The following is a 23,974-nucleotide window of genomic DNA, read 5'->3' as shown; positions in this document are numbered from 1 at the left end:
TTTTAGCTGGGGTTATATATATAATCTTCATTTTGTTGTGATGTTATCAGTTGTTCAGAACTTTTATCATAAATATCTGCTGAATCAAATGCTTTTTCAGTGTCTGTTGTTAATAACATATACTTTTTTGTCTCCAACTAAATGTTCAATCAGTGGTACTTTGTTAGTTTTTTTTTTATTAAGTTTATATGAATGGCTTTCTTGTACACCTTAAGAAAAATAAACTCCTAAGGCAAATCAACTAACTTGTATTTGTAATCATGAGTTGTTAAAAGTCTTTCAGGATTAATTTATTGTTACGGCTTCAGTCTATGCCAGCGTTCAATTCTGATACTATTATTAATTAAACTAAAGACATTAATTTTGTTCACTTGTTTCTAGTAGGAAATAATGAAGAATGTGCCTTTACTTTTCTTTTGACCGCATGTACAGAACATGTTTAGAATTTCATTGTATTTTTTTCCCTGTTAAATTGTGCAAAAACACATTTAACATGATGGTGAAATCTGTTCATATTGCTGAGCTTTCAGTTATAATTTATGATTCACTAAACAATGAGCAATATTTAAAGTACACATTTTCTCTGAATTGGAATTTGACATGCTATTTAAGTAGATTAAAAATTGTTCCTTTTCAGCATTAAAAAATTCTGCTTTCTGGGAACTGGGAATGAAGCTCAGTTTTAGCGCATTTGCCTTACGTGTGTATGACCCTGTGTTCAATCCCCAGCACTGCAAAAGAAAAAAACAAATTGGTTTTCAGTTTTATGAAAAGATGTTTGACTTTTCCCAGTGCCTTTCTCTATTGTGATTGTAATAGCAGAAAATAGATCAGGTGACTTGGAGCCCCAAACATTACTCATATTAGTTGTAGATGCTGAGTAGTCCAAGACTGAGATGCCAGCAGACTGGAAAGCAGGTGAGGACCTGATGCTGCCTGCTGTACTGACAGTGACTTTTCACTTCTCTCAGATGGCTGGAAGGCTGAGAAAGCTCTTAAGTTTTTTATTTTTGTTTGTTTTGGGTCCAGACCTAGAGGTGCTCAGTGCTTACTCCTGGTTTTACACTCGGAGAATCACTCTTTGTGGGATTCAGGGAATATAGGATGCCAGCAAGTACCTCACCCCCTGTACGATTGCTCTACTACTTTTTTGAAAGCATCACTTTTTGTAACCTAATTGTCTCCAGTATGCCTCCTCTTCAAAGCCATTGCACTGTGGGTAGGATTTCAATATATGACTTTGGGTGGTGGGGGGGAACATCATTCACCTTACAGTACCTAACTTCAATTTCCAGATCTGGTTTGCACTTTAATCCATGTTTTCAAAAGTGAAACTAATTAGATTACTCATTTCAGTGGAAACATAAGTAAATGATGATATTCATATTTTTTCTTTTATTTTGGCATAATATTGTCTATATTACATTAAACTCAAGATGAGGCTGCCTGGGGCTGGAGTGACAGTACAGCGGGTAGGGCGTTTGCCTTGCCTGCGGTCAACCCAGGTTCGATTCCCAGTGTCCCATATGGTCCTCTGAGCACTGTCAGGGGTGATTCCTGAGTGCAAAGCCAGGAGTAACCCCTGAGCATCGCCAGGTGTGACCCAAAAAGAAAAAAAAAAGATGAGGCTGCCTTTGCTAATGCAGGTATTAGCCACTGCACTAATACTAAAAGAAGTTATTAATAGTGGAAAGGAAAATGCAAAATTCTTGTTAATTCCGTTGTCTACCTAGAATACTTCAAAAGGGGCTGGCGTGATACCACAGCAGATAGGTATACCAAAGCATACCACATGCTTTGCATGTGGCTTACCTGAGTTCGATCCCTGGAATCCCATATGGTCCCCCAAGCCTACCAGGAGTGATCCTTGAGTGCAAAGCCAAGAATTCGCCATGAGTACTGCTGGGTATGGCCCCCAAACAACAACACTAATAACAAACATAAAAAAAATTATTAAAAAATGACTTGAAAAATTGAGTTCTGGACATTATAGGTTGGGGTGGGTCTATAGTCACTATATAACAAAGCAGATTTCCCCCTTCTGTTTCTGGCAGCATGGCAGAATAATTTCAGAAAAATCTAAGTGTACTTGAAAATATAACATGGGATAGTGATAAAAATTGCTTTTTTTGATGTGACTTAGAAAGAAGGGGATTTCTTTAATCATGAACAGTTAGTAAGGGTCTGTCTCACAGTGATTCAATAAAAAATTAAAAAGAAAAAAGCAACATGAATATGAAATGCTGTAACTTTATGCTAAGAAAAAAATATTAATTACAAAAATTGCATATTATTCTGTTTATATAGACTGACATGAAAATCTATAGAGATTTGTAAATATTTTTGCCAGATTCTGAAGAATGAGACAGACGTTGACTAAAAATGGACACAATGATATTCTTGGATCAATGAAAAACTTTGTAAGATTAACTGTGATAGCATCATCACTATCTAAATAATAGTACAACAAAATTTTGTGGTATGTAAATCATGCTATCATAAAGTTATGACAAAATTGAAAAAAAAGAAGGGGATTTCTTAAAATTCATGAGTGCTGAGAAATGTGAACTGATGCAGACATGCATTAGAATTAATGTTTACTCAGGTATTACCTGGTGATGCAGAAAGGCTTTGGGGTTTTAGATACATGTGGAAGGAATAGAGATAAAGTTTGGCACCTAAGGAGAGAAAATTTCTCAGTGGAGAATCATCTTAGAAAATCTGAAACACCCAAAGCATAGCATTTTTAACAAGAGATATCTGAAATAACTCTTCCCTACATTAGTAACTTTTTGGGATATGTGTTGGACTTGTCCTTGGCTCAGAATGAATGTAGTAGGTAGAGAGAAGTTGCGATTTACAGTATCTACTGATGAGCCTGGCAAACTGCTTGTGGCGTATTTGATATGCCAAAAACAGTAACTATAATGGGCCTCATTCCCCTGAACGCAATAGGGACGAATGGAGATGTTACTGGTGCCCGCTCGAGCAAATCAATGAGCAACGGGATGGCAGTGGTGCAGTGATACTAATGAATGTATTGCCAGGTGTTTGTATTTAAAAATGAAAATTAAAGATAAATTGTTCTCAGTGTATAAGAACTTAGAACAATGCAGTAAACCCAAAGAAACTAGAAGGAAATGATTAAGAGTAAAATGAATGAATATAAAAACAGTGATACAGTAAAGTATTAATTCAACCAAAAATTGAATTTGGAAGGGACCAATAAATTGGGAAAATGCTTGGCAAGGCAGGTGTGTGTGTGTGTGTGTGTGTGTGTGTGTGTGTATGTGTGTGTGTGTAAGAGAGAGAGAGAGAGAAAGAGAGAGATAGAGAGAGAATACAGCTGTTTCAAATAAGGATGTAGGTAATTCTTTGAAAATAAAGTATAAAATTTTGTTGAAAGAGACAATCCCTAAAAAAGTATATTACCATAAAATATTCAGGAAAAAAATGAGAATCTGTATTATTGCATACTTATTAAAGAAATGGAATAAGTAATTAGAGAGATCTTAGCACAAAAATAGCAGGGCACACTCAAAGAACAAATAATTCAATTTTATCCTACTTATTAATGGAATAGAAAATTAGATATAAGTCCAATCTGTAACACAGCTTTTGCTTAGCATTACACAGACAAAAATTACGTACAAAAACAGAGTTTGAACAAATCCTATAATACATAAGTAGGAATTGGATAATAGAAGCATATTGTCTTTTGCAGAACATCATACATAAAAATGAAAATTTCTATGGAAAGATTATTAAAATGAATAGGATCATTTAGAAAAGTATCTAGATAAAAGATTCACACACTAGAAAATTAAATTTCTTTACACTAATAGTGAAGTTATTAGAGACACAAATGTATAGGTACCTGAGAAAAAATTCTAACAATTTACAGAAATATGCAAATGTTATTTGGAAACAATTCTAAGACTTTATCAAAAGATTTAAAACATGTCAGTGGAGAAACAAAAGAGGTTTTATGGGTAGAAAGATTGACATTTTTAATGGTTTTTCAGATTTCATCAAATTCCTTCAGTGGGTCCTCAGGGATGTGGTTCAGAGGTAGACACCCACTTTGTGTGTGTGAAGCAGTGAGTTTGATCCAGTCCCCATCTCATGTTATCTCCTCAGTGCTGTTGAGTGTTTCTAGTGATTGATGTCTGTAAAGTGTATGTGAACACTACAACTAATATGCAATTCCTGGTTTACATTAACCAAGTGTGGACCCCTTATAAGCAATCACAACCAACTGTGTGACCTCCAGTGCTGCAGTGGGTAAACCTTCAATGCTGCAACACAGCATCAACAACAAAACATTTGGTTTGTGGAAATTTACCAAACTGAATTTACAATTTGTGAAGTTAGCAAAAGGACAGAATAGGTAAGACATGTGAGACCTAGGTAAGACTCAGATCCATGACCTACTGTGTCAGATAAAGCTACAGTACGTATTCTGTTTGATATTGGCTTTAGATTGGGTAATAAGCCATCATTGAATTAAGATGATCAGAGCCCAGGAATTCACTTACACGTATGTGGAAACCTGATTATGATAGAGATGGCAGTGTGGATTATTGATGAAAGGCCAATTTGTTATTCACATAGAAATAAGAAGAAAGTGAATCCTCACACTATACACAGAAATTAACTCCAGATGGTTTTAGGACTTAACTGTGAAATGCAAAACTTAAAAAGGTCTTAGAGAGGATGTAAGTATATCTTTATAATAATTTATTAGGGAATGCTTTCGATACTAGTACATAAAAGTGTACTATAAAGGAAAAATTTAATTAGATTATGTAAAAATCAAGCACTTTTGTTATTCAAAAAGCACCACTAAGAGTGGTTGAGCAGATGACTGTTTAAGATGATGAGCTTGAATATAGAAGTTATTTGATTTGTGTATTCACTCTTGAAAAGCTCTTTCTTTACACAACTGGAAGATTATTTAGAACATACCAATGGTATACTCTTAGAAAATGAAGGAAACACAGGTCTCATCTTCCAAATACCTCCTTATAATCAATTCAGAAGATAAAAAAATTACTAAGCTATTATTAACATTTTCAAGATTAATATAAGTTGTGATATAATTATACTGGGACGATGAGTTTGTGAAAAGCGTGCCTGTATTTGTGAAAAGGAGTTAAAGCCTGGGTTTTATGAGATAATTAAAAATTGCTATAATTTGAATGATGCTGATTCATTGGTTAATTGTATATACACTGTGTTAGTGTTGAAATGTTAAATAAGGAAAGCCAGGTGAAATTCATGCGAGGTCTCTGTACTAACTTTGCACCTCTTTATAAGCCTAAAATTAATTTAAAAGAAGAATTTTAAAAAATCAGTGAAATTGACAGTAATTGAGTCTGGAGAACTATGAAATAGAAAAGAGCTGGGGTTTTGACTTTTGGTAACCATTTTATAGTGATACTTTTAAAATATGCATATACATGTAATTGAAGAAAGTAGAAAGTAGAAAATAAAGTAGAGCTCAACTGATACTCTGAAAATTTAAGCTGAATGCTTTTGAGCGAATTGACAAAGTTACATGTGTTTAAATGTTGCTATCAAATTAGATTTGGGGATACAGAACATGATCATTCAATCAGAAGTTAAAGAGAGAAACCATTAAATTCTCTTTTGTATGTATCTATATATGCACATTTTAGCTTAAAACAGATTTATTCATTACTCTTTTAATGAGGGTCCATGGCCTTTAAGTAAGGATTAATGAATAGAGTTCAGCAGTGTGTTTCTTATATAAACCATGTCCATATGCTTTATCTATAATAAAATTTGGCTCTTAAAAGAGGAGGAAGAGCCTAAAGAGCATGTGAAGAAATTTGAATACATAATTCTGCCAGATTTTTAATGATTTTGTCCTAAACTTTGTGCTCAGTGCTAGTCCAAATTGGATCGGTCTGAGTGCTTCTGCTGTAGCTGTGGTGAACAAGCAGGATCTGGTCACAAGAATGAGACAGGGCTGTACTGATTATTTCACTTTTTAGAGCAATGTGTTGGTGAAATGTGTTTTCCTTTCCTTTTTTGTACTTGACCATAGTAGAGAATATATTTCCTTTTAAGATTAATATAGTTTCTTGTTTTATATTATGAGTTTAAAGTTATTTACATACTTTTTATGTATTAAATTTTTTGTTGTGGTAAATAACATTACACTGTAACCACTTTAAGTGCATTGTTTAGTGAGATTAACATTTATAATTTTCAACAATGATGTCTAAATCTTTCCATAACTCTTTTCAGTTAAAAAAGTGGTGTATGTGAAGCAGTACTACAGAAGGTCAGGTGCTTGCCTTGAATGTGGCCAAACTGAGTTTGATCCACTACATCGCATATGGTCCCCTGAACCCTGCCAGGATTAAATACTGAGTACAGAGCCAAGAGTAACCTCTGAGCATTGCCAATTGTGGCCCAAAAAACCAACCAAACAAAATAAGTAAACAAAAAAGCTAAAACTGGGCCCAGAGAATAGAGAGCAAGCTTCGCATACAGGAGTCTTGGATTCTAGCCTCAGTACCTTATGGTTGGTCTCGCAAGTATTGCTTGGAGCAAATCTTGAACACTGCGCCAGTAGTAACCCTCAAAACACTGATTGAGTATAGCTCCAAGACAAAAAAGAAACACAACACCCATAAACCATAAAACAGCATGTGGAGGAAAAACGATTTCCATTATGCATTAATTTTCCATCCCTCCCTTTCCTTACCTCAAAACCACTAATCTACTTTGTGTCTTTATGAATTTAGCTACACAGGTATCTCAGATAATGGAAAGTATACAATATTTGTCTTTTTATGACTATTTCATTTTAGCTACTATGCATAGACATAGGTATACAAATACTTAGAAACCCTATACTCTATATTATACTTTGATTTTGGGGGCAGTATGGTTTAGGAAATGGAATTACTAGTTTATGTATTGATTATATTTTTGATTTTTAAAAATAAAAACCATGTTATATTTCAAAATGGCTTTGCCATACTGTACATTCCCAACATTATACAGAGTTGTAATTTTCCCATGTTGTCACCAGTACTTGTTACTTATTTTAACGCTTTAGACATTAAAAATAAATAAACAAATATAGATAGATAAAATCGCCCTTGTGGATATAAGGTAATATTTTGCTGTAATTTTGACTGAAAATTTCCTGTTAATCAGTTCACTGAACACATTTTCTTAGGTGCTTATCGGCCACTAATAGCTATTCATTAAAGGAATGTTTTTTCAGGTCCTTTGCTCGGTTTTTTTTCTTTCTTTTTTTTTCTTTTTGGGTCACATCTGGCGATGCTCAGGGGTTACTCCTGGCTCTGCACTCAGGAATTACTCCTGGCAGTGCTCAGGGGACCATATGTAATGCTGGGAATCGAACTCAAGCCAGCCGCATGCAAGGCAAACGCCCTACTCGCTGTGTAGGTCACTCCAGGTTCCTCCTTTGCTCTTTTTGGTGTCAGGTTTTCTTTTTTGTTGTTGTTGTTAAGGTTTTTTTTTTTTTTCCAGTAAGTCTCACTCTGGATGTTAATTTCATTTATGGTAAATGATTTACAAATATTTTCTCTGTTCTCTGTCTGGGTTTCCTTTTTATTGTTGACAGTTTTTTTTTTTTTTGCCACACATTTTTTTATGAAGTTCAGTTTATTTGTTTGGATGTGTGTGAGTTCCCTGTGCCTTTATTTTTTGTTCTCTGTTCCTGTTCTCTGTGTCTGTCTTGTCATATTCAAGACGACATTGGCAATTACAATGTCATGAAGACTTTGTCCTATTTTCTGAGGTTATGTTATCTGTAATATTTAGGTGTTTGAAACATTTGGAGTTAATTTTTTAATATTTGTATATGGTGTTAGGTAAGGGTCCAACTTCATTCTTTTGCCTATTGGATATCAGTTTTCCCAGTATTGTTCGTTGAAGGACTGACCTTTCCCTTTGAATAATCTTAGCTTCTCTATCAGGTATATTTCTGATATACCTGCAGACATATTTCTGAGCTTTCTATTCTAGTACACTGATTTATTTGTTACCTTTATGCCAGTACTACACTGCTCTGATTAATGTAGCTTTATTTTTAAGGTAAATATCTATTTCTATATCTATATAAGCTACACTGAATCATACCAGTGCTTCCCGGGCCACGTTGGTGCTAGGGTCTACAGGGTTACAGTTGTCAGAACTGGAATTTGGGCATATGATGCCAGGGATCAAACTCCAGGCCTCACTCATACTAAGCACATCTATTGTTTCTTTGAGCCCTGGTGTGGTTATAAGTTTTGAATTTAGGAAGTGTGAGTCCTCTAGTTTCATTCTTTGTTGTTGTTATGTGTGGGTTTTTTGTTTGTGGCACACTTAGCAGTGTTTAGGTTCTGCTCTCAGCCCTGTGGTCCTCAGGGGACAATGCAGCTCTGGGGATTGAACCCAGCTTCCTGCTTGTGAAGCTCCAGTCCCTAGCTTCTTAAAGCTTCTTTTGCTTTTCAGGATTTTTTGAGATTCCATATGAATTTTAATTATCTTTATTTTAATGTCCCCCCCCAAAGTCATTGAAATATTTATAGGAGTTGTATTAAATTTATAGATTGTTTTAGGTAGTATTGAACTCTTAACAATGAAATCTAGTCAGTTAACACAGGATGTATTTTTATTTATGTTTTCTGCAGCCTTCTGTCATCATTCTTTCGTGGTTTACACATACAAATATTTCACCTCTTTCATTAAGATTTTTTATTAAAATATAATAGATCTGAAACTCAACTATCAACAGCTTTGTAAATCATGGTTCTTTAAATAAAAATTATTTATAAAATTAAAAAAAACAATTTTTTAAACTTTTTTATAATTTTTTAAAAAAATCATACCTGGCTGTACTCAGGGCAATACCTAGGGGACCATATATGATATTGGATTGAACCTACGTTAGGTCAGAAGTGTACAAAACAAGCATCTTTAAAAATATATATATATATATACATGTTTATTTATTTTTACTTTTTGGGTCACACCCAGCGATGCTCAGGTGCTACTACTGGCTCTACTCTCAGGAATTACTCCTGGCGGTGTTTGGAGACTATATGGGATGCCAGGGATTGAACCTGGTTGGCCCTGGGCAAGGCAAACGCCCTACCTGCTGTACTGTCGCTCCATCCCCTATGCAAGGACCTTAATGCCTCTACTATCTCTCCAGTGCCTCTTTTCCATGTTGTTATAAATAAAATATTTTCATAATTTACTTTTCAAATTGTTCATTTTGGGTTTTGGAGCTACAGTTGAGTTTTGCAACTTTTACATTATTTATTATTTAATAAATAATATTTTTATTGAATTCTTTTTTTAGCTCTAGCAGTTTTTAAAAAAATAATCTTTAGTGTTTTCTGTTTATAAGGTCTTATCATTTATCATTTGTGAACTAAGAAAACTATTCCTTCCTTTCCAGTTTGGATTTCCTTCCTTCCTGTGTTCCTGCCTTCCTACCTTGCTGCCTTCCTCTATCAGTATTATATTGAGAAGTGGCAACATTCTTATCTTGTTCCCAATCTTAGAGAAAAGCTTTTTCAGTCTTTTATTATTGCTTACTGTAATTTTCCATATATGACTTTTATTATGTTGAGATACAAAATAAAGATCTTTTAAAAGTTTTGTACTTTTCAAATTATTCAAGTAAAGCAAAAATGAAAGAAAGGAAGGAAGGAAGGAAGGAAAGGAAGGAAGGAAGGAAGGAAGGAAGGAAGGAAGGAAGGAAGGAAAAAAAGAAAAAGGAAGAAAGAAAAAGAATACTCTTGTATAGGAAAAACTGATTAGATGACTTCATGAAGGTATACACATGTACACTTACTTGGTAATTGTATATATGATTTACATATTTGTACATAAATAAAACGGAATTATTGAAAATTTAGAACCATTTTAAAATTGTAGATGAATTGCTTCTAAATAAAACTGTATTCCAAGTATTTTTTTTTAAATCTATCATTTGTATACTTATTTATTTTTGCATGCTTGGAATAGACTTTGGGGTCTCACATATGAGAAGTATGCCCTCTGCCACTGAGCTACAGCCCTTAACTCCAACTGCACTAGATGGTGTATTTATTGGGTATTTCTTGATGTTTGATAATTATGTTTAAGCTGCGATGGCTTACTTGGGAATTACAGAACAATAACATGAATAGTCTATTTGTATTTTTAATTTGACACTAATAAGAAAATAAATCAGTATGCTTATGTATAATCACAGTCTCCTAAAATACATACATTTTTCTCATTTCAGGGAACCTCATGAGGCCTCTTTTAAATTATGGTATTGCCTGGTGAGCATGTCTTTTTTTACTTTATGTGATACTTCAGAATAATATTGATTAAATTGTATCAATCAGTTGTATTTTTGGTTTGCTACTGCAGTATGTCTATGGGCTTCTTGGTTGAAGAAAATGCACCAGTTGTTTGGAGAGGCCTTATGGTAATGTCAGCTGTTGAGAAATTGCTGAGGCAGGTAAGAAATTGCATTTCACATTATTTTATTATTGGCATATTCTGGGTAATGCATTTGCTGATTGGAAAGTTGTTAAAATTTGTAGTCAGGGTTGAGTTGTTTTGCAAAAAAATCTAGTTGATAGATTGGATATATAATGAGTTATGTGGTGCCAAGACCAAATTTCACTGTTAACATGATTTAATCTCTTCCATTGCTTATGACCATTAAAATCCTAATCATTGTATCACTGTATCACTGTCTTCCTGTTGCTCATCAATTTGCTTGAGCGGGCACCAGTAACGTCTCCATTGTGAGACTTGTTACTGTTTTTGGCATATCGAATGTGCCATGGTAGCTTGCCAGGCTCTGTTGTTTGGGTGAGATACTTTTGGTAGCTTGCTGGGCTCCTGGCTGCGACATCTGTCACCCCATTGATAAAATCCTAATAACTATTAAAAATCCAAATGTTTTATGTTATTCTGTCTCTATTGGGATTGAAGAGGAGGAAATGTATTTTATAACCTGCTTTTTAAAAATTGATTATTAATCTCATTGAGACCAATTCTCAATTATAGGTGCAATGTAGAAATTCCTCACATGTAGAAAAACTATATAAACCATTGTGCTTGTGATTTAAAATCATCTCAGACCAAAATGAAATTTGTTTTACTCGAAGTGCATATGGCTATGTACTGGCATATATAATATCTGTCCAATTAACTTTAGTTTTTCCTTAAGAACGGAAGAGAACAGTTAATTTGATGATCTAAAAATATTAGATGGTCTGTACATTGTGGATTGAACTCTTATCTATGAATTTATAATTAAGTAAATATTATGCATAATTTAGATTTTTATCCACTTAATTTTGGCTCACTCTTTATTTTGATGGGGTCCTGTCAAAATTGTCTATAGGTTGACATTTCCTATTGTAGATATTTACGTATTCTCAGTTGCACAAGTAAGTAGCTGCAATAATGTCTTGAAGTGTGAAATTCTTTTTCCTCTGTATCAGCAATCTGATGAGACAGTGCCTGTAGAGGCAATTCTTTTCTGTCTATAATTTGTCCTGATTAAGTTCTGATATACTGATCAGAATCTTATTTTCCTACTGCATTTAAATTTCTTTGTGTTTGCTTATTTTTTTACTTAGTCCCACAGTTAGTAATTTCAATTGTCCAAGTCATATATCTTCTCTATCAATTCATTTGAGACCTTGACATTTATCGTGTGGTTTAAACCAACCACATTTTTAAAAAAATATTTTTAAAGGAAAATTTAAAGTCTTTATTCTGCTTATAGTTAAAGTTTGAATCAATAGAAATCTGAAAATACAAAGCGAAACATTCTTATTTTGTTGTGAGAATATTTTTTTAAATTTTATTATTATTATTTTAAAATAATTTAGGGGTACTGCTATTTGTTCAGCCATTGATTAAGCTGATTGAATTGGGCATGAACTCCACATTACTTTTTAAAAAAAAATTATTGTATCATCATGAAAAAGAGTTACAAAGCTTTCATGTTTGAGATTCAGCCATATAATGATGGAACACCCACCCCTCCACCAGTGGACATTTTCCACTACCAGGGTCCCCAGCACTCCCCAGTCCTCACCCTTTCTCTATGGCAGACAATTTCCCCAACACTCTCTTTCTAATTTGGGGCATTATGTTTTGCTCGAATTTTCCTACCACCATTCAAGCCTGCCTGCTTAGGGCAGATGGTAGATAATTTATTTTCCATTGCTCATTTTGAATATCATGAGAGCTCACATGGCCACAACTGTAAATGTAAATTTCTAGATTGTAAATGGTTGGGTTCCAGAGATATCTCTGTATGGCACTAATCCATTTTGGGGTTCAGTTGGGAGTCTCTGGGCCAGGCAAATTGTGGGCATTACAGCCAGTCCACTGGGCAGCTGGGGACCTGGGGAGGGACAGCCCAGGTCCTCTGCTGCCAAGCAGCCTGGAGATTTAGTCCTGGAACCTGCATACCTGGGCCTTCCTTGTAGAAGCTCTTGGTCACCAGGATTCCATCTGGAGTAGGTGTGGAGACTGCACCTGCTCCATCTGGGGTATCCTGGTGAAATTGGCTCTGTATGGGGCTTTGGGAGATCTCTTGCTCTGTGGTGCCCTCCAGTTTGCTGCTGCAGTGTCTCTGGGCCAGGGCTGTTGATGCGCTAAGATGGCACCTGAAGGTAAATTGTGGGCTTGACAGCCAGTCAGCTGGGCGGGCGGGGACCCAGGGAGGGACAGCCTGGGTACTCCGCCTCCATGTGGCCTGGAGATTTAGTCCTGGAACTTGAATACCTGGGCCTTGCTTGTGGAAACTCTTGGTCACTGGGATTCCATTTGGAGTAGGCAGTGAGAATATTTTAAATATAAAATTTCTCCTACTTATGCTAATATATAGTTCTCAATATGGAATTACTTAGAATTTTTGTATGGATAAACACAGATGGTATAAATGCTTTTGTTTTTCTCATGATCAGAGAGTTAGAGACTCGTGTTAGCAATAAGAGCACAAAGATCCAGAACAGGCCTTGGTGTCCCGTACGCGTCCTTTTAAATTCTTAAGAGCACTTTAAGTCTCATTCTAACTGTGACAGAAGTATCTCTGCAAACAAAGGAGCCCCCGTAAAGTGGGAGAGAGCACTTGAGTGTGCATGTGCCTGCCCAGAGTGAGACCAGACTTAACAAGGCAAATTAATTTTATTGTAACTGAAGCTCAAACTTAAATTTACCTACTTTTATAAATGAAAGCAAGTCTTTGAGATCACAAGTAAAAGGTAAAAAACTGAAGAAACCAGAGTTGTTTATTATCATTAGTTTGGAGGATTAACTGGAACCATAACCCAGCAGGGAGGGCGCTTGCCTTGCACACATCTAATCCAGGTTCGAGTTCTGGCATCCCGTATGGTCCCCTGAGCCACACCAGGAGTGATTCCTGAATTCAGAGCCAGGATTAAATTCTGAGCATTGCTGTGACTACCAAACAAACAACAAAAATTAAAGAAATGGACTGAAGAGGATATAGGAGCCGTGGTGGAATGATCTGGGTGCTTTTTTGGTGGTGGAGTATAGTAAATTCATGCATCAAAACCATAAACATGGGGCCGAAGTGAAGTACAGCAGGTAAGGAGTTTGCCTTGCACACGGCTGACCTGGCTTCGATCCCTGGCACTCCATAGGGTCCCCTAAGCACTGCCAGTAAGCCCCGAACATCACTGGGTTTGTTCCCAAAACAACAATAGCAAAACACATGAACATTAACTCTGTTGTAACCAAATTGCTGAACTACAATTTGTTCTGTTTTGGGACACAGCTGGGCTGGAGCAATAGCACAGCAGGTGGGGCGTTTGCCTTGCATGAAGCTGACTCGGGTTTGATTTCTCTTTCCTTCTCGGAGAGCCCGGCAAGCTACCTAGAGTATCTCGCCCTCACGGCAGAGCCTGGCAAGCTACCCTGGAGTATTTGATATGCCAAAAACAGTAACAACAAGTCTCACAATGGAGACGTTACTGGTGCCTGCTCGAAAAAATCGATGAACAATGGGACGACAGTGCTACAGTACAGTGCTAATTTGGAGGATATTGCAAAAGAGAGGAGGGCTAGATTCCAATTCCAAATTTCAGTGTCCTGCCATCACCCAGTTTCTTTTATCTTGTGTGACTACTGTCAGAGAATATAGAATAATTATATTCATTGCTAGTATTTTACATTTTTGATTTCTAAATTTAGCATTGCTCTCAACATGTCAGTCATCTGACTCTATTCATTGTTCTTCTCAAGATTGTTCAAATCCTAACCTAAAAAATAATTGGAAATTTGGTAGTCTGACAGATGACCTAGTGAGTATTTGGAGGTTTGGCTCTCGATAAATAGTACAAAAACCACAGTTTATTAAGTGATGAAGAGACATTTTTCTTTTTTTGCAAATATTCTGTAGAATACCAGGATAAAAGATGGGGTAGACACATGGATCCATAACAATTTTACTGGGATAGTTAATGGATACTTAGAATATATTCCCTCCCCTGCCCTCCCCTCCCCTCCCATGTCCTGCCCTCCCCTCCCCTCCCTTCCCCTCCCCTCCCATGCCCTCCTCTCCCCTTCCCTCTCCCCTTCCCCACCTATGCCTCCCCTCCCCTGCCTCTCTCTTTTCTCCCTCTCCCCTCTTCTCCCTTCCCCTCCTTTTCCCCTCCTCCCTTCTCTCTCATTTCCTTCTCTGGATCTCTCCTCTTCTCTTTTTGAAATAGTGTTTTTGTACCCTTGGGGTAAATGCCAAAAGTGTAATTGCTAGGTCATTATGGATGCTTGATTCTTAGTTTTTTGTTGTTGTGTTTGGTTTTGGGGTCATATCCAGTAGTGCTCAGGAGTTATTCCTGGATTTATTCTCAGGAATTTCTCCTGGCAGTGCCTGTGGGACCACTGGGATGTTGGGAATTGAATTTGGGTCGACTGGATGGAAGGCATATGCCCTACCCACTGTGCTATTACTCCAACCCCTTGATTCTTAGGTTTTTGAGAAGTATCATGCTCAGGAATTATTCCTGGCTTTATTCCTTTGCATATATGCCAATCTCAGTGGTATGAGGTAGTATCTCATTGCTGTTTTGATTTTTATTTATCCAAGGTGGCTGTTGATTTGAGTATGTAAAATATTCTGTATCCCTGGAGCAAGTTCCACCTGATAATGGCAGATGATTCCTTTAACATATTGAATTCAGTTTGTTAATATTTTCTTCAGGATGCTTGCATGTATATTCATTAGATAGGTGTGTGTGTGTGTGTGTGTGTGTGTGTGTGTGTGTGTGTGTGTGTGTGACAGAGAGAGTGAGAGACAGAGACAGGAGAGTGTGCAATATTAGTTTGGAAATTTATACTTCTTTTGGATTTTACTGAAAAATTTGAGAACTGATTATTTTGAGAGTGTAAATTCACTACTTAATCCATCTGGCACTTTTTTTTTCTTTAAAAAACTTTTTATTATTCTTTTGAGACATAATTAGCAGTGTTCAGGGCTTACCCTAGCTGTGTGCTCAGGGATTGCTTCTTGCAGTGCTGGGGAATTATATGCAGTATTGGGGATCAAACCAGGATCAGCAGTGTGCAAGGCAAGGCTTTCACCCCTGAACTACCTCTTCTGCCCTGGATTTGAATAGTTTGAATATGTCATCCAGTTTCTTATGGCTTTGGATTTTCTGCTGAGAATGATGAAAACCTGGTAATCCGAAAACCTGCTTTTTTGAGTAATTAAAAACAAACTATTCACTTTTATTACTCTGTGTTTGTGCTGAATTCTTACTAGTTTCTTACCTGTTTGTTTTGATGTAACTCTCTTTTGCCTTTAAATAGTTCTGTTAGTTTCATGTTCATTCCTTCCCCAGATTTGGAAAGTGCTCAATGTCATAACTTTGAATAAGCACCTTCTCTCTTTCTCTTCCGCCTCTGGGTTCTCCATTATTCTTATTTCCCCTTTTTTAATGGGGTCAGACAATTCTTGAAGAGTTTCTTTCTTTAATGAGTCAGAAAGAGACGGACAGACATAGAAGGACTGCGCTCATTTGTGGAGTATAAAATAACATGAGACTGATACCCAAGGCCAGTAGATACAAGGGCCAGGAAGATTGCTCCATAGTTGGAAGCCTGCCTCATGAGTAGGGGGAAGAAGGCAGCTGGAATAGAGAAGGGATCACTAAGAAAATGATGGTTGGAGGAATCAGGCAGTATGGGAGATGTGTGCTGAAAGTAGATAAAAGACCAAACATAATAACCTCTCAGTATCTGTATTACAAACTATCACCATATCACTGTCTCTGTCATCCCATTGTTCATCGAGTTGCTCGAGCAGGCGCCAGTAACGTCTCCATTCGTCCTAGCCCTGAGATTTTAGCCGCCTCTCTTTACTCGTCCTTCCCAATGGTGCCGCATTGGAGGCTCTTTTAGGTCAGGGGAATGAGACCCATTACTGTTACTGTTTTTAGCATATAGAATATGCCACGGGACGCTTGCCAGGCTCTGCCATGCAGGCAGGATATTCTCGGTAGCTTGCCGGGTTCTCCAAGATGGAAACCTAGATAGTAAGAAGTCATGGCCATGTGCTTCTGGGAGCTTTATTTTATAGTCTCTGGATCTTGGTTGATGGGATTACACGGTTGCCGGGGGCAGTTTGTGGGTGTGACTGCCTAGCTACTGGAAAATGGGGGATCTGGGTTGAGGAGGCCCAGTCCCAATCCGAGAGACTTGGAGATCCAGCCCGGGTCCCACACACCTGCATTCCTCTGACAGTTCCTTCATGCGTGAGGCTCGACCGAGTGTGTGGGAAGTGGCCTTGAGCATGGTTGTGGCTGGGTTCTGGAGGTCTTCGGCTGCCGGGGCTCTGCTAGGGGCAGGGAGGAAACTCAACCCGCCCCCCTCCAAGGGGCCCCAGTGAAGACAGCCAGGCACGGGGGCAGGAGAACTTTGAAGAGAGAGTTCAAGCCCGGCGCCTCTCGTGGGGGGCCCAAGTCTTTCTGATTGAGGCCCAGCCTGTGAATGGTGTGAGGCCGGTCGTGGCCCCCAGTGTGCCGGGCCGGGTTCTTTCCAGAATTGGTTGCTTGGGAATGCAGCCCAAAGCAGGTGGTAAACTCCAAACCATAATGCCCCCAAATAGAGAGAGAGTTGGGGAATATTGTCTGACATGGAGGCAGTGGGAGGGTGGGAAAGGGGGTGTATACTGGGGATATTGATGTTGGGGAATGTGCACTGGTGCAGGGATGATTGTTTGATCATTGTGTGATTGTAACCCAAACATGAAAGCTTGTAACTGTATCTCATGGTGATTCAATAAACTAAAATTAAAAAAAGAGTTTCTTTCTTTATGTCTATTTCTCTCTTCTTTAATATAAATTGAACATTTCATATTCATGCTCATGGCTTTGATCCTCCATTTGGTCTGTCCTATTTTTATAACTTTCTCCTCTGCTTTTGATCTCATTATTGAGCCTCTTTGCATCATGCATCTCTCTATTCATTAAAAGTTCCCCAGTTCCTCAGTTTCCTGCTCCTCCCCCAAGCCTGCTCCTTTAGCAAGCACAAAATAATTTACTTTGTATTGCTTGTTACTGCATTTATCTACTAATGGTGTTACTAAAGTCATTGTCTGGGGATTTACTGAGTTGTTAAGGGCTAGTTGAGTCTTCTGTGCCTCAGTCATTGAGCTCAGTGAGTTTCTACGCAAATTTACCATCTAATTTTCTGTACTTCTACTGGGCTGTCAGCTCTGAAGTTTGGAGGTGGCATATGCAGCCTCATGCTTCAAGAGCTTTGGAGCTGAGATGAACAGTTGCCAGTGTCTTTCCCAGATTAGCGATTAAGCTGGTCTGTTTCTTTGGCAGTCAAGGTGGGAGCTGGATATGGGTGAGTGATGTGCTGGGCCTTTGGCAGGATGGGAACTCAAGTCTGCCTCCATCCACTAAGACTCCAGAGATCTGGGCCCAGGCTACTTTTCTCCAAGATCAGTTGTCTCTGTCTCTCTGAGCCCCAGTTTACTCAACTGCAAAATGGAAAGAGGATGAAGGTGAAAATGTGAGAGGCTATTGAGATATTTTTTAATTGAACTCTGTTAGAGACTTTTTTTACTCTTCCCACCCCGCTCCCACCCTCGCCACGGTGCGCGCACACACAGACACACACACACATACACACACACATACTCACCAGCTTGTGGGTCTTTTTTTTTTTTTCTCTGCCTTGTTCAGGGAGCAGTTGAGAGTTGCACATTTCCTTGAAATTTGTTTCTAAATTGTGAATATATGTTGCATTCTCGTTAAGTTTAAGAGAGTGTAATCCTTCTTGGGTTTTAGCTATATACTGAATTCTGTTTGGCTCCTTCTCATTTTAGGTATTATTTTTCTTTTAGTGCCACATAAAATAATATTCTATCTTATAATAAATAGGGTTTTAGACTTTCTGATATTAGATATCATCACCATCACCATTATCCTCACTGTGAATCTCCTACTTTCATAACTTGTATTATGTAAATAAATTATAGTAAGAGTAATGGGTTGAAGTCTTCTCTTTGATTACCTTTTTCTGATTTTATGGGGATAAATAACATTAGTAGAGAGGAAAGTAAAAAAGTAGTTTAAGAAGCAGGGAAAGAACTGAGGTTAATAATGAAATTCAAGGTTTTTGGGGGGGGCAATGATATTGCATTATATCTACATATTAGGGTCACACAGCGATCTTAAAGATGCTTGAATTTTAGGTCATATTCCATGCTGATTAATTTTTGATATGTGACCCCAACATAGCATTTTTGGAGCACTCCAGCTACTTTAGTGTATAGACAAGTTTGGCAACTACAGGAGAGACAGGTCAGAGAGAATGAGAAAGGTACAGAGATAATAGATATTAGATGGAAGCTTGTGTGATACTTTAGGAGAACAACAAATAAAAAAGGTTATAAAGGATTAAGAATAAATTTACAGTAAAACCATCGAAATAGAATAATATTCTAGAAGTATATTCTGTTGTATGTACATCTGCATTCTCCTCTTGGCTATGTAATCTCCCACCCCATCCCCACTCCCACATCCCACACTCCTGGTTGGAAGTGATGGAAAATAGAATGTAGCTAAGGAGGCATGGCATCGGCTAGAGAGATAACACAACAGCTAAGGCACTTACCGTGCAAGTGGCCAAACCAGCTTATTCCCCAGCACAGTACATGGTCTCTTGTGCTTTGGTAGGAGTGATCCTGAGTGCAGAGCCAGGAGTTAAGTTCCGAGCATTGCCGGATGTGCCCCCACCAGTGAACTAATGGACAAACAAAAACAACAAAAAAGAGGAAAGGTTTCAAATGAAATCCCTTTCAGTTTTTTCTATTTTTTATTTTTTTTACTTGGGCTGGAGAGATAGTATGGAAGGTGGGCACTTTCCTTGCTTACAGCTGACCCAGGTTGGATCGGTATCCCATATGATTCCCTGAGCACTCCTAGAGTAATTCCTGAGTGCAGAGCAAGGAGCAACCCCAGAGCATTGCCAGGTGTGGTCCAGAAACCGATAAAAAGAAAAGAAAAGATATTTTTGGCTTTCCTAGAAGTGGTGTGTGTGTGTGTGTGTGTGTGTGTGAGAGAGAGAGAGAGAGGGAGAGAGAGTGAGAGAGACAGAGACAGAGAGATGGAGAGAGACAGAGAGACAGAGAGAGAAAGAGAGACTTGCTGCTACACCTTTTATGAAATAAAAGATACAGAGTAGAGGCTCTGAAGATTATACTAAAATGTGAGGTTTGTTGAAAAGGGAAAATTATTGTTGTACCCAAGTTTCAGATCCTCAATTGCGGAGAGACCTAGTTCCACACATGATAATGCAAAAGCAAAGGAACTTTATTACTAGCCTGAGCCAGCGATAGTTTGAACTATGGTCCAAGTCTCATCCAATGCAGTGGAGTCTTGACAAGGACCCCGACTCCAAATCACAGGCAGTTTATATAAAGTTCAGAGTTATGAAGCAATTTATACTGATCTATTTTTATCATTGACCCTATTACAATGGTGGTCAGCAATTAGGCAGTGGTTAGCAACAGTTTCTAAGGAGGGTACAGTGATCCTTCATGACCTACCAGACCCAACTGCCCAATTCCTTATCTTGGCAAGTTATTCAACCGGGAGTTTACCAGAAACTACAAGTCCTGCTTTGGGGAAACAGAAACTGAGGCCTAGCTGAGACTTAATGTTAGCTGCAGCTTGTCACGGCTGCTGAGGAGCCTGCTTTTGGGCCTCACATTATGAAACAAGCAGAATGGGAATGACATTACAAGTTATACTGATAAGCTGTTTTGGACAGTAGTAAATAAAATGGAAAGAAGAACAAGTGTGGTGAATAAGATTAAACAGAACCATATCCTGCCTGCCATTAAAAATGGAAGTTTACAGACATTTTATTCCCTTCATTTTCTCTGCAATGAAGAGCAATAGATTCTGAGTTTAGTTAATAGAATGATGGTTTACAAATTTTAGTGTTCATAAAATGATTTGGGGAGCAACCTATTTCAGATTTTAGCCCCTTTGTTTACTTTCCCAATTGAATGAAGCCTTTTATTTTCAGTAGGTTCTAAGGGAGGGCCAAAGAGTTTGTGTTTTTTTTTGGGGGGGGGGTGTGGTGCGGGGAGCACACTCAGCAATGCTTAGGGATTACTTCTGGCTCTTCATTCAGGTCGCTTCTGGTGGTGCTCTGGGACCATATGGGATGCTGGGGATTGAGCCCATAACCATCCAAGTCATTAGTGAAGGTATACTGAAGTCAAATCTTTCACATTCAGGAAGGTAATTAGTCAAAAGAAATATTCTCAGAGTCTGGGTACAATGTGAGAATTCAAATCATTGGAAAGCACATCTGATGAAGAGGTAGTTTAGTAGCTTTTGGAGGAACACGTGTGAATAGTGACAGATAAATTAATTTTGTTTAGGAATGAGGGACATTAGAAGTCTTGGAGTTTTCAAAAAATGGAACTTGGAAATGAAGTATTATTGAGAAAAATAAGGTTTCTACTAAAGGAAGAAAAAGTGTGTAGACTAAAGGTATCTCATAATGAAGTAGGAATTGGGTTACCATAGAAAGTGCAGGACATCCTAGTTAAATTTGCATATTGTGTACATAGTGAAAATTTATTTTAGTATAGGTATATTCTAAATATTATAAAAAATGAATATTATATATTTCACAATTTAGATTTAACTGTGTGACCTACTTTGTTAAATTTGGCAACCTGAGTTGTTTGAGAATGTGAGTGTAAGATAACATGGAAAAATCTTACTCAGCTGAGACTTGCAGGTGTAAGTGATTTTAAGAAATGTTAGAGTGGGAGACAGGACAGAGAATTTTATGTGGATGGGTAGCCCTGCCAGGGAAATGTTTTCGTAAGATGGTCAAGAAAGATGGTTTGTCAACATTATTTTCTCTCTATTTTCAAACCATCTGCAGATTTTTCTGAGGGATAATTAATTTTTCAGGCTGTAGAATCAGGAGGCAGGAGTCTTATGGTTTTCACTGCTAATGTGTAGTAATTTATCCGTGTAATTTCATTCTACCTCTTAACTGTCTCATCTGTGAAAAGAAAGAGTAGCAGTTAATAAGTAAATATGGTTTTTATTCATGAATGAGCTTTGTCTGCCAGTCCATAAAAATAGAAGTTAAACTTTATTATCAATTAAGAAAACTAGGCAGATAGACATTAGCATGTAATTTTGAATTTTGTATTTATCAATGTGTCTTCCCTTTTGACTTTCAATAATTCAAGGCCTCACATTTACTACATTTCCTACATTTACTCCATGAATAACTGCAAGTTAAAAACTGTTGTTATATAGTAAGATTCTTGTGTAGTTTTTTCCTCCTAAATTGAGTTCAGCAGAGATATAATTAGTTTCAATGCAAAAATGTTTCAATGAGAAAAAGTCTTGTCTCTGAATCCTTGAGACAAGGATTTGAAAATTGGGATATCAGAAAGAGATCATTTTAGTTTTTAGAAAAGGAGCTGCAGAAAGGAGAACTTCAAAGGCTAGTCTCATGTCAGCACCTGCTGCGGCCACAGTGCACACCCCGGAGACCGGGCATTTTGGCAGCAGTTTCGGCGCTTTCACTTCAGCCTCCAGTATCCTCAAATGTGAAGCAGATGCCAGTTTGCTTCTCTAGGGTTCTGATAATGGCATATAATGAGTTGGCTGTTTCCTAGCAACTAAAGAAGCAGTTTCGCTTTGGCTGATCCTGCAATAGGAACGAGACATTTTCCCTTGATAGTTGGTATTAGTGATTTCTCTGACAATGGAATTTCACTTCTGAATAAGGAATGTTCTCAGCCTTTGGCTTTCTAAAGAATTTTGTTTTTAAGTGTGAGCTAAGCTCTGCTTAATCCTGTATAAAATGGAAAAAAAAAATTGAGACCACTAAGCTTCTCTCATGGGAAGAGCCAAAGGAGGTTGCTACATCATTTCTCAAATAGCATGAGGCTTTAATAAGTGTCGTTCTCCTCTGATGATTAATAGTATCATTAACAACCAAATTCTTTTCTGTATTTAATGTTTAAGGCAATAGATTTATTGAGTCTTCTGCCATTGTGATATAAAAATATGTATGACATTTTATTACCAGTACCATTTTGGTATGGTCAATATAACAAAAAAATTTTCTAATTTGTATCCACTTGATTTCAAAATTTTTATAAAAAATTTGTGTTATTAATTATTATATTTGACTTTAAACTGTTAAACAGTAAATGAAATATTTAACTTTTACTTTAAATAGTGTAAAGGCATCTGTAGTTAGCTGAATCATACCTAGTTCCTTATTATTTGGCAGTGAGGATAGACTCTTAAAATATATAGATACTTGAAAAAATTACTTCAACTGACTTGCTTTTAGTCATATAAATATGAACAATTTCTAATGAAATTATTCATTTTTCTTCCTTTGGCATAATATAACAAATGTAAATTACTTTTTTTAGATTTATAGTACAATACATTAAGTTTTAGAGGTTCATAGACAGGCAAAGAGATAAAATATTAAATAATCTTCTTAAGATAATTAAGTTCACCATATCTTAAATATACCAAAGAAATTTATTGCCTTGCATGGAAAAGGTTCACAGGCTCTGCATTAATTTTAGATGTATTTATTGAATGTCTTTATTGCCAGTTTTGAGCATCTGACCTTACTTGTTTCTCTCTGATTTTTGCATCATCTTACTTTTAGCAGGTCCGTATTTTAAACTACTTTATTAGACCTTTATGAAGGGATATAGGATGAAGAACATTAATTCAGTTGTGTAGGGCAGTACTCTTTTATGTGCTGGGACTTACTTTTCGGTACTGAGACTTAAGACTAGAATTTTTTTGGGTTGGAGCGATAGCACAGCAGGTAGGGAATTTGCCTTACATGTGGCCGACCTGGGTTCAATTTCCAGCATCCCATATGGTCCCCTGAGCACTGCCAGGAGTAATTTCTGAGTGCAGAGCCAGGAGTAACCCCTGTGCATCGCCAGGTGTGACCCCAAAAGCAAAAAATAAATAAATAAATAAATAAATAAATAAATAAATAAATAGAAAACTAGAATTTTTGTTGCTGTTAGATTTCTTTGGGACTGTAATCTGTGGCTAGAGTGAAATGTTAAGCCAATTTTGCTTTCTCCTTTCTTTTTAAAAACAGTTAGTGAGCCATAGAGAGATGAGCATGTGCTTTGCATGCAGGAGGCCAAAGTGTTATCCCTGGTTCCTCATGGTCCCTTGACTCTGCAGGAATGATCCCTGAGCACAGAGCTAGGAGTAGCTCCTGTTGACTGGTAAGGTATATTCCTAAGGCCAAAAACCAAAATCAAACCTACCCTGTAGATGAATGAACAGGAAATAGTGGTCTGATACTAAAGACCAGTTCTTTAGTGAAGACCAGTTCTTTTGAATATTTGTTGGAGGCACCCTTACCTAGTAAATAG

The 23,974-nt window shown here is 37.3% G+C and overlaps 1 protein-coding gene across 4 annotated transcripts in view; it reads left to right on the top strand.

The window, feature by feature from the left end:
• The window catches only part of NUBPL (NUBP iron-sulfur cluster assembly factor, mitochondrial), a 211,904-nt gene that overhangs the window by 67,260 nt on the left and 120,670 nt on the right, over positions 1–23,974 (top strand). For all 4 annotated transcript variants that reach the window (XM_055131554.1, XM_055131557.1, XM_055131556.1 and 1 more), the window contains 2 exons: positions 10,292–10,331; positions 10,423–10,513. In XM_055131554.1, coding sequence (XP_054987529.1) covers positions 10,292–10,331; positions 10,423–10,513 — 131 coding nt within the window. The remainder of the gene's footprint in view (positions 1–10,291; positions 10,332–10,422; positions 10,514–23,974) is intronic.

Source organism: Sorex araneus, chromosome 3 (genome assembly GCF_027595985.1).
Source record: "Sorex araneus isolate mSorAra2 chromosome 3, mSorAra2.pri, whole genome shotgun sequence".
NCBI classification, from domain to species: Eukaryota; Metazoa; Chordata; class Mammalia; order Eulipotyphla; family Soricidae; genus Sorex; species Sorex araneus.
This window is presented reverse-complemented; position numbering and strand designations above follow the sequence as displayed.